The sequence below is a fragment of the Pavona decussata genome, unplaced genomic scaffold (genome assembly GCF_977016875.1).
Source record: "Pavona decussata unplaced genomic scaffold, jaPavDecu1.1 SCAFFOLD_201, whole genome shotgun sequence".
Classification (NCBI taxonomy): domain Eukaryota; kingdom Metazoa; phylum Cnidaria; class Anthozoa; order Scleractinia; family Agariciidae; genus Pavona; species Pavona decussata.
In genome coordinates this window covers 819,567-833,928 of record NW_028145609.1, presented here as the reverse complement: position 1 = coordinate 833,928, position 14,362 = coordinate 819,567, and the positions used below count along the sequence as shown (strand labels likewise).

The 14,362-nt window shown below is 38.7% G+C and overlaps 2 protein-coding genes and 1 long non-coding RNA gene across 15 annotated transcripts in view; 2 read left to right on the top strand and 1 right to left on the bottom strand.

The window, feature by feature from the left end:
- Positions 1–5,926, top strand: part of LOC146461195 (serine/threonine-protein phosphatase PP2A 65 kDa regulatory subunit-like) — a 206,075-nt gene extending 200,149 nt beyond the window's left edge. For 5 of the 12 annotated variants that reach the window (XM_085087079.1, XM_085087074.1, XM_085087077.1 and 2 more), the window contains 2 exons: positions 1,425–1,536; positions 4,565–5,926. In XM_085087079.1, coding sequence (XP_084943205.1) covers positions 1,425–1,536; positions 4,565–4,576 — 124 coding nt within the window. In that variant the 3' untranslated portion in view covers positions 4,577–5,926. Of the gene's footprint in view, positions 1–54; positions 138–747; positions 893–1,424; positions 1,537–4,564 lie in introns of all 12 variants that reach the window. The other 7 variants (XR_014857454.1, XR_014857452.1, XR_014857450.1 and 4 more) reach the window with 5 other exon arrangements.
- Positions 1–14,362, top strand: part of LOC146461192 (uncharacterized) — a 64,595-nt gene that overhangs the window by 6,312 nt on the left and 43,921 nt on the right. The gene's annotated exons all lie outside the window — the stretch shown is intronic.
- Positions 2,350–4,213, bottom strand: LOC146461196 (uncharacterized). The gene is made up of 2 exons (XR_014857471.1): positions 3,282–4,213; positions 2,350–3,011 (listed from the first exon to the last, which is right to left on the bottom strand). It is a non-coding gene; the product is annotated as an uncharacterized LOC146461196 (long non-coding RNA).

Here is a 14,362-nt window from a genome sequence, read left to right as displayed (position 1 = left end):
TACTGTTTTCTTAATTGCTTTTCAGTCAGTTCTCATTTTCCCTGTTTCCTTTAGAGTCAAGCTATCCCCAAGGTGTTCTCCAATTGGCCACAAACCCAAACTACCTTCACCGGCTGACTAAGCTATACTCAGTAAATGTAAGCGACTGACATTGTTAAGTGATTGCTGTAAACAACGTTTTTACATAAGAGTCTGTTATGTTCTCATGTTTAGTTACTATCCATGTCGAATGAAACATGTGATGCAACCACTCTAGAGTCATTACTGCACTAGTGCTAATGTCTTACAGCTTCTTTTGGTTTCGTATTCTGCTTTCTTGCTGTAGTTCTGAAGTAGGAATGAACAGCTTCTCCAGTAGTCTTCTTCACATCTGTTACATGTATCTAAGCCGTCACATTTTTTACAATAACTGTCAAAATTCCTGCTTACTGATTGGCTCATAGCTATTCTCTATAAGAGTACAGACAATAAAAATGATGTCAAATGTAATGTGCACACTTTGTCAATGGAAAATAAAGACAATTCCGCCATACTTTTACCAGGGTATTGTGAAAACCAAATCAATGGCAATTTTCTATGGTATAAATTCTTATAGACCATAAAAATTAATGATGATGCCAGAAAATTCCTTTCAACTTCTCTGTCAGTTTTGAACCCTGGTGCTTGACTGTTAATAATCTTATTTTTGTCAGTTGCTGCTAAAATTTAAGGCCATTTGAAATCCACCCATCTTGTTTTTGTGCACAGGTTTTAGCAGAGGTCATGAGACCTGAAAGTGTGGTCAAACTCATGCTACCTGTTGTGATTGGCTTAGCTCAGACGATTCTGTGGCAAACATTCGTTTTAATGTCGCCAAAACTTTACAAAAAATTGCACCTGTTCTGGATGAGAAGTAAGTACTTCCTCTTCTGTTGAAGGAAACAGTGGCATTTTGCAGTTCCTGTCATTTAAACAAAAAACAGTCCTGTGATTACATCTGTAACATCTGTAAAAGTTATGGAGACAATGTTCTCTGTTCATGCTCCTAAATTATGGAACTCATTACCCATTGAATTAAGGAACTGTACTTCAGTTGATATTTTTTTCAAAAATATGTTAAAAACATTTCTTTTTAAATGAACATGTAGTTAATATCTGGTTAATTTTCACCTTTGACATTTTTTTTGAACAATTATTTAACACCCTTGTTTTTGTAATGAAGTTTTCTCACTTTTGTAAAGTGCCTTTGAACTTTTGGCTTTTTGGCACAGTATAAATTGTCATTGTCATTGGAACTGTAATATTTTGTAATCTGTATGGAAATTAAGAAAGGTAACAGTTTTGGGTGCATCTGCCCCTTCCCCCTCCCCCTCATTTCCCCCTTCTTCATCTGCCAGTATTGAGTTAGGATTAAAGCTAAAAATATGCTGCCTTTGTTTTTACAGTACCATCAAATCACAGATCAAACCAGTCCTTGATAAACTGAATGCCGATGCTGATGTAGATGTGAAGTATTTTGCACAGGAAGCCTTAACAGGTACTAAACCCTGCTTGAAAGTTTTACATTAAATTATTGGAGTGTTGACTGGGGTTCAAGCTATGCAGACACTGTCTAAGGAAACTGTAAATAGGACATTCTTATTGTGGTATCGTTTGACTCAAACTACTATTTCATGAACAGAATACAAAGCAAATCACTACCGTGAAGGAGGTTTTGAAATTAATGTGATCTTAATTATCATAATATTTTGTGAATTTCTGCTTCGATTGTCTCCAAGAATTATTAACCGTTTGAGAAGCTACATCAAATACTCAAAAAGAGTGTTTCATTCGATTTCCAAACACCTCGCAACTTGGGGAGCAGGGATGGCGCAGTGGTGAGAGCACTCGCCTCCCACCAATGTGGCCTGGGTTCAATTCCCGGACTCGGCGTCATATGTGGGTTGAGTTTGTTGTTGGTTCTCGTCTTTGCTCTAAGAGGTTTTTCTCCGGGTACTTCGGTTTTCCCGGCCCGTACGAAAAATCTGAGCGAGACACGAGCGAGATTCCGGCCTGAGAAATGAGCGAGACATAGCCAAACACTAATCAGGCTTGCAAGAGCGTGACATTTTGAACGATACGTGAGCGAGAATCCACCGAGACAAATGAGCGAGACATAAGCCAAACACTAATCAGGCTTGCAAGAGCGTGACATTTTGAACGATAAATGAACGGAAATGGAGCGAGACATTTGTATTGCTAATGTTTCGCTGAAATTATGGCTTGAATTTGTCTCGCTAGAGTCGGGCAGTATTATGGCCTAAATTATAATGTAGGTAAGGCAATACCAGATAATAAAAATAGCACGTACACATTAACTACCTGTCGTACTTCGCGTCAAAAACTCGTTTATTATAAATCTACGCAATGACTACAAATTATGGCTACAATATATTTTAACAAAATTAAACGTTTCTGCATTTAATAGTACTTCCTGAGGTAACTGAAACATCAGAATTAGTGGGATGTTTACTACGAAGTGAACTGACATATGTGAGTTAAATTGTTTTTCTTTTGATCTAGGCGGTGTACTCTACACGCGATGTTTTCTGTTTGCGACTCCTCGATACAACTGGAAATTGAAACGAATACACGGCTATTCGAAAGGCTATTCAAAAGCAAAACTGATTTAGCCTACTTGGTGCCATTGTGACTTTAAAATTATGACAGACAAACCGAGTATAATTTTACAATACCTCATTCTAGCTCACTCCGATCTGTCGAGTACATACCTAAACCGCGAAACGCCTTGTTTACAAGTAGCGGGCTGTATTTTGCTGGGTATTAACCGTAAACCTTTTTCTGTTACCTCCAAAATATTTATATTATAAAAGAAAAGAAGAGTCGCTCAAGGTGTGCCGTTTATTTTCTGCTGTTTCCCTTGCTGCACCAGAAGTTTTTGTTTTGAACAGCTAACTTCATTCCTAAAGAGTTAATTGATTTGTTTTGGTTGCGGAGCGGTCCTTTTGGTTTGCAGAAACACATCACGCATTCTGAAAAACAACGTAGAAAACGAAGAAATAATTTAGAGCTGCTATAGTGTTAGTCAGCTTTTTATCAACACCGTTTGAGCTTCATTTGAGCACGCACTAATGATTCCATGGCTAAAACAAGTTTAACCGTGAAAAGCGCGCGCTGAAAACAGCATTATCATCGGAACATTAACCCCACATGCATGTACATATTTATAGCCGTGAATCGATCGTTTTCCATCCAGTGGGAATTCAGGTGAAGTATATCAATCATTTTATCATTATACTTACGTTTGGGACGCACATGAAGAATAAATGAATCCCGAGGAAAGCCGTTTGCTTCTCTTGAATGCGCCAGTTTTACCAAGCTCAATTCATCCACCGGCCAGGGTACAACGAGAATTTGGTACACTGACTTTTTTATCGCTGTGAAAGTATATGTAAGCATACAAAATTCCATCCATATCTTGGGAAACTAACACAGTCAAAAAGATTATTTTGAAGAAAATGGAGCTAAACGGTCATTCGTTTGAATGCAGAGCTTTCCTACTTGAACTGCCCGGCGCTAACGGCGTTAACGGGATAAGATTTCAAAACAACAGCCAATCAGGAAAGTCGAGTTCTTGATCATGCGATAGGTATCAACTATCTCTTTGCTTGAATTGTTTGTTGTTTCCGCAGTGCGTGATTCTACCCCAATTTTTTATTGTATTTTATTTCGTGTAGGTTATAATTGCACTCGGAGTCAAGTATTTCGCCAAAAACAATTTATAGCCGTATCAATATATACTCGTATTAAAAGATCCTCGAAACATGCGAATCGATCATCTTCACGAACGTTGATTTCTCGTCATGTTTGAAACACGCTCAGAGCCAGCCATATTATCGCCCATATTCGTGCACTGCAAAATTCATGGTCTACAAACCCAGAGGAGGTAAATATTTTTTTAACTATCACGTTGATGTATCGTTCCATTCTCGGCCATAACACAGCCTAGCAAATGTCACGTTCTCCACGTAAACGGCGTAAAACCAGTCTCGCTCGATCACGCTAATTTCTGGCCATATTATCGCTCTGAACATAGCAAGACAAATGTCTCGTTCTACTGCTGTAGCGAGACAAATCTGGTGTCTCGCTTTGTCTCGTTCAATTTACGCCGCAAAAATGACTTTATGGTCAGAATCAGGCCGGATTCTTGCCGTGTCAGGCTGTAAATTTTCGTACGGGGGGCCTCTCCTCAAAAACCAACATTTCTAAATTCCAATTCGATTTGGAAAGTGTCCCCAATTAGTGCTCTGCACTAAAGACGTTGACACTTAAAATAAAGTGATTTATTTATTTATTTATTTATTTATTTATTTATTTATTTACTTTTTTATTTATTTATTTATTTTTTTATAAAACTCAACTGTGCCTCGTCTTTCCAATTCACTTCTCGGTTTTTGGAAATCGGATGAAAGACTCTTCTTCGTGTTTGATATGGTACTTGAAATCTTATGCAAGAATTGTCCAAATGGCCTACAAAAATTAATTGCCCTTTTAGTTAAGTGTTTTTGTTTCTTTTTCTTTGCAGTTTTCTAAGTAACTTGTGCAAGCTCTTCTGCATCAAGATGTCTCACTGCAACCGCAGTTCACTTCAATTGTCAGCCATGCTTGCGTTGATCATAACACTTGCAATGTTTGTCCCGTGGATGAACTTTGGACTGGACTACATATTTAAGTACAACTGTTTGGGTGACTCACTTCTTTTAATTAATGATTTCAAGTAGACATTGTCACCGTAAAGAATCGAATTCTACTAAGTACTAGCTTGTATGAAAAAACAGAGATAGCCCTTTTCAGATTTGTTATTTCGTGGACAACTACAGGTGCATCTGGTGTAGATGAAACTGATCTACTTTTTTATTTCGAAATTCTTCCTTTTTTTTTTTTCTCATTTTGGCAGAAGCAACCAAAATGACTGATGATATGTTTAAGATTTATTGGAAACATAGTTAATTAAAGGCAATGGTTATGAAACCTGACAAACTTCTTTGTTATATGTTTTTGTTTGCCTTTTTGGTCTTGACCCTGCACAAACAACAATAGAATTTGGAATGTGTCGGAGCAACTGACCAATCGAAACGTTTTTGTTAAGATATTCAACTGTGGTGTGAACGTTAAAACAAATGATTGAGCGGGGTAGCGGCCCTTCCTACATAAATTGCAGCACCATTGTTTTCATGGCAAGGTTTCTTAACCAGTCCCTCAATTAACTATGTTTTAGCTTGTGCTGGACCCGTTGCCTTGTAGTGACGAATTGACATGAGAGCGGTGTATTATTTTTAAGCGTTTTCTGTTGTTTAGCATATGCCTATACAGAGCTGTACGCTGTAAAAAGATCGTGTATTGTGGTGTGATCACAAACTCACTTCTTTAACCCTGAAATTCCCCAATTTTACAGACATGTAATTTCTCCTTATTTTCACAATTTCAACAATTGTTCATTGTGTGAGAATAAAGGAAATATCAGGAGAGGTAAAGTCTTGATGATTAAGTAAATTCTCCCAATAGAAGCATAAGAAATATTTTGAGACCAGCTGGGAGAAAATACATGCCAATATTGGGGCTTTAAGGGTTAACGAACCAGGAGCAAAAGAAAAACAACATTTTTTCCCTTCTTTCTTGGTGTTGGTGTTATCTTTGGCCCACTGATTTGTTCCCAACTTCATTTGTAGGAGTTTTGTTCAACGAGATGTGATAACCGTTGGTTTTTGTTTCATGAACGTGATTAGAAAATCGCTTTAGCGGATAAATCATAAGTAAATTTAGACCTAGTGTGCGCTGTTGCACGTCTTTGTGGTAATCTTTTCTTTGTGTTTAAAATGGCGTCGATACCTGTATAGATTGTGTACGAAATAACATTGATTTAATGTATTAAAGTTATTGCTGTCAAGTGTGCTGTTCCTTGTAATATCTAGTCTCGTCACTAAAGCCCTCCCTGTTATAAAGATGACAGGGAAGGTTCGCTTCAGAAACAAGCCTAACGGATCTCAACACAGAGGCGTCTTTATATTACAGTGCAGTACTTTCGTAGGAGGAAGGAAGCGAACTTGAATGCTATTTCCCTGTTTCCTATCGTCCCCTATGTGCCCCCTTGCTGGATTCGCGTTTCTTGTTTGTGGAAGACAGAACTTGAGTTATACATGACGTATATATTACCGGTGCACAGGTGGCTTTCCACCATAAAGTATATACCATGGAATGAAATTACCCCCGCGTCAGCAAGCATTTCCTCTTTGTACGCGTTAAGAAAAACTGTAGAGCACAAGGGCGCTTTCTTTTAGCCCAAATTTTCAGTTCAAAATCCCAGAAAATTAACATGTCAAATGGAAGTCTTTTTTTTCCATTCGCTCCGAACTTGCAGTAAACGTAGGAAAAGTAGAGTACCTCCGAAAGTAATTAATTGACCACTCCCCTTGGGGCTTTTCAGAGTCAATGAACATGCAGGCCCGTTTACCATTTGCACAAAAAATCCGGTTGGAATGGAACGCTTCATCTGGTACGGTTTTTCCAGTTTAAGCGGTTTGGCTGGCCCGAGTCCCCTGCGGCTCACAAAAAACAATGAAACAAAATGGCGGCACAGTTGTTGAGCAAGATTCCGCTACAATTCTACACCTCCAAGAGTTTGGCCCTTCAAAGTTAAAAATAGGTAAAACTGATTATTTACTTGCCTCTGTAATCATGATTCAGATACTCAGTAGTTGTGAAAAATATTGCTTCACAAAGAGTGCATCGCCACGCCGTAGTCGCCATCTTGAATTACAACTGAAAAGCGCGCGAAAATGGACCGGGCCGAGCATGATTTTAACAAATGGTAAGGAATTTTCCAGTCATTTCGGTTGGAATGGGAAAAGAGGAATACATCTGAGCATTTCCATCTTTTCCGGAAACGTTCCATTGGAATGGCCTGAACCATTTGAACTTCCAACCGAAAATTCCGGTTTTTGTTGTCAAATGGTAAACGGCCCAGCAGCTAGTAGCTGAAATTGGGAGGAACCAGAGTTTGAGATCGGACCTAGTACCTCAGCATATTTTATAGACGACGCCTCTGGCTGCCGCCTCAGCCCATATATGATCTCACCCCACCCACCCAGACCAATGACGGCTCTAATCAGATAGACCATGACACCGGGAACTCCACGGCCTACTCTTTTCGAACAGTGCCAAGGGTTTTTTAACGTACCACAGATTATTATTAGGAATAAGTGTTGTGAGACGGGACCTACGGTTTATCGTCCTTATCCGAGAAGACTAGATAGTCTAACCATTTGCAGATGTCATTACAAAGGCAGCACTTTCTCTTCAGTTATTAAAAGACCCTGATTGTTGGTCTGGCCGGGGTTTGAACCCACGACACTGATCCCGCACGGGAGCCCGGTACTCTACCAAATGAGCTAACCGGTCGTCCGTTTGTTACCGTAAATTTCATCCGCACGTCCTCTTTTGCATTTTAAATTATATGGAAGAGAAGACTGAAGTCAACATTTGCGTGACATTAATATCTGCTATAACGCGTGCATGTGTGCATTACGGTAGCACTTTGCCCTCAATTTAGCCAATCAGAGCGCGTGTTATATCGGATACAAGAATTGGCCATATAGTGAGAATTTTTATTATTCAACACATTGTAACACCGTCTAAAATAGTTCATAGTACACTCAACATTCTTCCTCGTAAAAAAAAAAGATTGTGCAATAGACGTAATTTCAAATCTCATGGAGAATAAGGTAACAAATAATGAAGACCATCTACACATTTAATTTCTGATGTAAAATTTTGTTTTCTTATCCCAATGTTTAATAATAAATCAATTATTCTGGTCAATCTAGTGAAAAATTGCCTGATTTCAGTTGCCCATGGTATATCGTCGCCTAAGTATCTGGCAGAGTTTTTGTCTGTTCCAAAACTATCTTTGGGTAAAATTAATAGAACTCTACAGTAAAGAATATGCCTAACTACACCAATTAAATTCATTTCACAAATAAGAATAAACTGTGTACATGAAGGGTTACTTTCTCGTGAGAACAAATAAAAAACAACGACAACAATAACAACAACAAGAATGAATTATTTATCTTGTTAGTTTATTGTAAATTATTAGCATACGGTTTCCATGGTTTGATACAATTTAACACCTCTCCTTACGTACGTAATCTACCAAACATTAAGAAGTATCTGTACGGAGTGTATAGGAAACAAGCAGATTATTTGTGCAAAGCGTGACTAAGGCCTCTCCTGGGTCCTGTTCCCGGGCACTGAAAAGGACATTGTCCAGACTCTTTGGTGCTAAAAGAGCAAACGTCTTCTTGTTCTTCAATTTAGCGCCAGACATTATTTGTTTTTACTGTATCGTAGGGAGGCATGGGGAAAAAGCTTGCGAACTGAAACTTTAATCCGGTTCAGACAAGTGTCCGTACCCAGGAACAGTTCCCGAGTACTATGGACGTGCCCAGATTTTTGCTCGAGCACCGACAAAAAGCTAAATTCAGACTAGTGGCCGGCGTTCCTGACAACCGAGCAGTGGGGTAGCTAGTCTGAACGTGGCCTAAGATGCAGCATATGTGTAACGTATTTAACAAATTAAACGTTGATCAAGATACGACAATCTATGATCAGATCGATGGTGTGGCTTTTGGATCTCCTCTTGCTCCTCTCCTAACCAACCTTATCATGGGACCTCCATGAAAGTCTGTAGTTATAAGATTGCACATCTTTCAATGCTTCATTCTATGTAGATGATACCTTTAATTTGCTTTTTCGTTGTTTGACTCAGAGCATGGTGCTCTTATGTTTTTTCAATGATATTGACTCTTAGCATCCTTATAAGTGGTTTACTGTGGAAAAGGATGTCGACCACAAGTTGCCGTTTCTTAATGTTCTGATTAACAACATGTTCATACAAGCTTTGGCGTATCAGAATCTACAAGATAAATAAGTACCTTGAATGGTTTTCACAACGAGGTAGAGAACATTCTACGTAAAAAGCGTGTTATCTACCAACACAATAGATCGGCTGATCAGGCAATATATCAAGAAAACATGGAAACCTTTAACTGGTCTATCGGGTGCCAGTTCTTCAACACATTTTTACAAATTACCTTATGTAGGTTACTTTTCCAAATCTGCTCAATATAAGGTTAGACAACTCTGTAAGCACTATCATATTAATCGTAACAATATATTTGACGTGAAGTACCCTGTCCCAAAACGTCTCCGGTCGCGTGTGGTTTATAACTTTTCATGCACAGTCCGTTATAATTATGTTTGTTAGGTTGGCGAGTCCAACCCAAAACATCTTGCCACACGCATTCGTAAACATCTTTTTTCGGACAGGGCCTCTCGCGTTAACAAGCATCTTGAGAATTCTGAGGCATGCCGCTAGGCATTTGCGTTGGGTTTCTTTTAATCTATTTTAGATCAGGCTGCAACTAAATTCTTGCTTTAAAACAAATAAAGAAGCTCTACATATCCTTTGGAAAAACTCAAATTAAACCATCAAATACGGCGTGTTAATTTAGGTCTCTTGTCCCAATCTTTTTCTTTTTTGGTATCTTTTGTATCTTTTGTATCTTTTTTTGTAAGTGTCGTATATCTATTGTTTACATTCCTGGTTATTGCTTAAATTAGCCCTAGCATTTAAATAACGAACTCTGTAACGCGTAACATTCTATTGACGATGGCAGATGAAAATGCCGAAACATGTCTTTAAAACTACAAAAACTTGATATAAACATAAGAACATAAAACAAAAGAAACAAAGAAGCAAACTGACAACTATTTGTATACTGGCTTCCCGATGTTTTGATCTCATGCTAAACTATTAATTGTGTGCTTATTGCAAATTAATCGTTATAATAAGGATCATTTTGTTGTTGTTACTGGCTCTAAAACCATAAGCCCTTGTGATAACCATAACTAATTAACAAGATCACAATGTAGTTTAGTTTCAATTGAAGAAAACACTGTCACTTGAATCTGTCTAGAATTGAAATTACTCAGGAGATCTAGCCGTTCAAAACTCTCCACTACAAGACACGCTTCCCTGGAAGCTTTGAAATGACTTAGGATACTAGTTGACTGCTAAACCTTATCAAATGAAAAGAAAAAAAAGGAGCAATGGCGCCAATCTAATGCCCTTAGCGAACAAACACTTTCCAGAAATCCCCAGAAGATACTCCACTCATGTAATCATCACACTCCCACCTCGCCCTACCCATCAAGTAAAGTAACCAATGATTATAGGGATATACGAAAGCAGGGTGATCGAACAACCGGTTTTCAGGAAGTCCAAGAGAGCCAATAACTTCATGCCCCCATTTACCAACGCGAAAATTACCGCTTTCCTTCCCCCAAAGATGGCAATTACTACTTATGAGCGAGTGGTCGTCATTCATTCTCAAATACGAACCGCAAGAGACAGGCATATCATCCCTCTGATTGCTGAAGTATTGGACCGCAGCTTCACCTTTGCTGTTAAGAGCCGTGGCGATATGAAATGTTCTCCCTCCTTGCTTCTTGCAGTGAAATCTTACTTGAGTGAAGTTCAGGTATGTTCTCAGCTCTTTCATGACGCTTGTTGTGATAAACATCTGATTGCTGCTTATTCCAAGGAGTGAGGTGCTAAGTGGCAGCTGAGAGGGAGGTGTTGAGCTTTGCATCACATAACTGGAGACTTGAAGCCATCCCCCTGAAGTCAGAGGAGATTAATTGTTATGTATGACCATTAAGCAGCAGGAAAAAGAAGAGCCTGTAAAATTGATACAAGTTTCTGCGTATTTTGTGTTTTTATTTTTTTAATACGCGAGGCGAAACCATCAGATAACGATTAAATGTATCCAAGGCCACGCCTGAAGGTTTTCAACATTAATGACGAACCTGTGACATAAGCAACTTTGACATGTGTGAGTCATGTGTGACTCACAACAATTTGTTATATTAATTCAAAGTAATCGAATATTAAGTAGATGCGTTTCTCCTTTGCTGTAATAACCCAATTAAAGCATTGCATGCTCATTTGACAAAGAAAAAAATGTTGATTAGTTTTAGTGCAAGTGAACTGTTTTCTGAGGTAAAGTATTTTGGGAGTTTTCCTGGAGATATAAAATGGACAAAATATAGGGAGTGTATTTTCTAAAAATAAAGAAAACGTATTATTCTTGGGCGGTAAAAAGCTCGCTCGTTGCCATGGTAACGGTACCTAGTTTAACAATAAGTAGCAAAGTACATTCTTTCTTTTGCTAACACCTGTATACTTGAAAACTGTGTTTCGCAACCTCTATTACTGGCCGAAAACTAAATTTTATTTCAGATTCAAAAATCCGTCAAACATTGAAATATATTTTCTCCGAGTTTACCGTTTTCATTAATAAGGTCGTTCAATTGAATTAATTGATTTTCTCTCAAAAACGACGGGAAAGTTTGCATAAATTGCCATTAAATATTTCCTCCAAAAATTGTAATTTTGAACGAAAATGTTATAAGCTTACTTTGTCTCCAAAAAAAATTGCTCACGGATAGAAAAGAAATCTGTTCTAACCTCACGTAACCAGGCACCCAAAATCAAAAAGGATTACCAAATAATCGCATTGAACGCACACATAATGTCTTGGCGTGCAACAAGCTTGTTGTTGGGACTCATGTGCAGGGAACATTTGGAAAAATGTCCCAGTGCATTATGTCGAGGTTTCCTTCCAAAGAAAAAAAAAAGGGAAAAAAGTTTTTTTTTTTTAGTTCATAGCTTCCATTGGATGTGTCGACAAGGGCAGTCAAAGTAATCGACTTTTAACTCGCTTACGCAAGAAAATGGGTGAGGTGGAAAGTTTTTTGATCTTCACCTCCGTCAGTAGTCATGTCGCAGTAGACTTTCAATGTTTCGCCACTCCATCCAGGGTCGATCCAGTACTCCCCATCTCCCTTGGAGAAACCAGAGTCTAGGATGTCCTTGCATGATCTTCTAGGAACTTCGAAATGCCAGCACCGTTGTTCTAAAGTTATAAAATTCATGTTAATGTTCATCAACTCCCAGAAAACTAAATCAAAAACAACAGAAACAATTGGAAAAAGAACAAAGTAAAGCAGGAACCTTAAAAGAGACAGCGATTAAAAGGCTTGGGAGATCTACTGAAATAAAGGCAAGTTAGAGCCTTTTTTAAAGTATTTATCCCACAAACATGGCCATGATCGAGCCTTTTTTTTTCGGAGTGGGCATTGCATTGAAAAGGTAGCAAGAATCGTTGAGATCTATGTGCACACTTCCCATTGAAAAACACAAAGTGGTGTGTTGTATCACGAACAAATTAGTCGCCCTTTAATTTATCACCAACCAATCTTTGTTAGAAACCCAGAAATTATCAGGCCTTCCGTATAAACATTCCCTTCCCATCAACCGCATCTCGTTCTTCAGGCAAAGAAATAGAGCTGCGAACTTTGCAAAACTGACAATAGAACTGTACAAAGTCAGTGAAAGTTTTCTTGCCGAACTTTTACAATGAAAGGGAATATATGAAAATTCACGCGTTTGAACTGCGGAAGAAAGAATGAATAAGAGAATGATCATCGCAGTGATATACGCAACTTAAGCAGTTGCGAAATTAAAGAAAGCCTGCAAAAAATTCAGGCTTGAACGGGATTCGAAGCCATGACCTCTGCACCGGTGCTGTGCTCTACCAATTGAGCTATCAATCGGGAGCTTGTCAGTTTGTGAATTCGTAGTGATGATATGAAAGTGAATATAAGAAAACTCATACATTTGAGACTGCGGGTTACAACTTGGTGTTACAGAGCACGAATATATGCTAATTAGGATATGCTAATTTAGGGTATGCTTACAAAGTAGCGAAGGTTCTTTGGTTCATGGGTACGGTTGATAGAGTTTGTGGTTTTTATGGTTTCCTGGTTTCAATGGTTTCGTAGTTTCACAGGTTTCGTAATTTCACTGGTTTCATGGTCTCACAAGTTTCATGGTGTCACGGGTTTCATGGTTTCCTGGTTTCATGGTTTCAATGGTTTCATGGTGTCACGGGTCTCATGGTTTCATGGTTTCACGGGTTTCATGGTGTCACGGGTTTCGTGGTTTCACGGGTTTCATGGTTTCAACGGTTTCATTGTTTCACGGGTTTCATGGTGTCACGAGTTTTATGGTTTCACGATTTCATGGTTTCATGATTTCACGGGTTTCGTGGTTTCACTGGTTTCATGGTTTCACGGGTTTTGTGGTTTTACGGTTTCATAGGTTTCGTGTTTTCAATGGTTCCATGATGTCATGGGTTTCACGGTTTCACTGGTTTCGTGGTTTCAACGGTTTCATGGTTTCACGGGTTTCATGATGTAGAATTTTTAGTATTTTTTCTTTTTGCCCAAGCCACACGGAGGATATGTATATTATGAAAACACTATCGAGGAACAACCTCACATGAAAATAAAGACGTATTTTACTCACCTTTCACTGTTAAAGTGAGCCTTTCTGTGGGTCCATCTCCATAATCATTGAACGGGATACATCTGTATCTGACCTGATTTACTCTTTCACCAACTTTCGTTGTATACATTTCAGCGTTACCGCCAGTTGTAGAGTTAAATAAACTCTCATTCTCTTTGTAGAATCGATACTTTGCAGGTGGGTTGGCCTGTGCACTGCACGTGATGTTGAAGGATACATTCACAACTACATAGTCGTAACTCAATTCAGGTGACAGACGTGTGTTGATTGGACGATAATCTACAATGAATGAACGTCTTAATGGTTAATGCTGTTTGGTAAGTTTCGTGAATTCATTCATGCCTGAAGCTTTTTGTTGGTCCTTTCAAAAATAATCATAAAACACATTGAACTTGTGAACCATTTCAGCAGTATGCTGAAGTTCTTTAATTTAGTCAATAATTCAAATTAATCGCGTATTTGTCTCACGATTGTGTAGCATAGGTCCGTTCTCCCGCAATATATGTTGGTCTTCATCAGGCAATGCTGTCAACTGGCTGTGTATCAATTCAAGAACCACCATAGCTGATGACGATGGCGCGTTTCGATTCTCGCCATTTCGGTTGTTAGTGATTTCGATCCTCGGTTGATCGTACTGAAGTACCCAGGCCGCTGATATTTCAATTCTATTCACACTGTTGATCGAAATGCACCAATCATTATCAATCATGTTGATACACAGCCAGGCTGAGCTAGGCGACGCCATCACCTGAGAAATACCAACAGTGTAGAGGTCAAAACGTCACGATCAGCACTCATGCTATATAATCGTGACCCAGACGATTATTTGAGCTATCATTTTAAATCTAGACTGCAAGCGGTCTCCTTCTGGATAGTCGAGAGGGCGCGAAA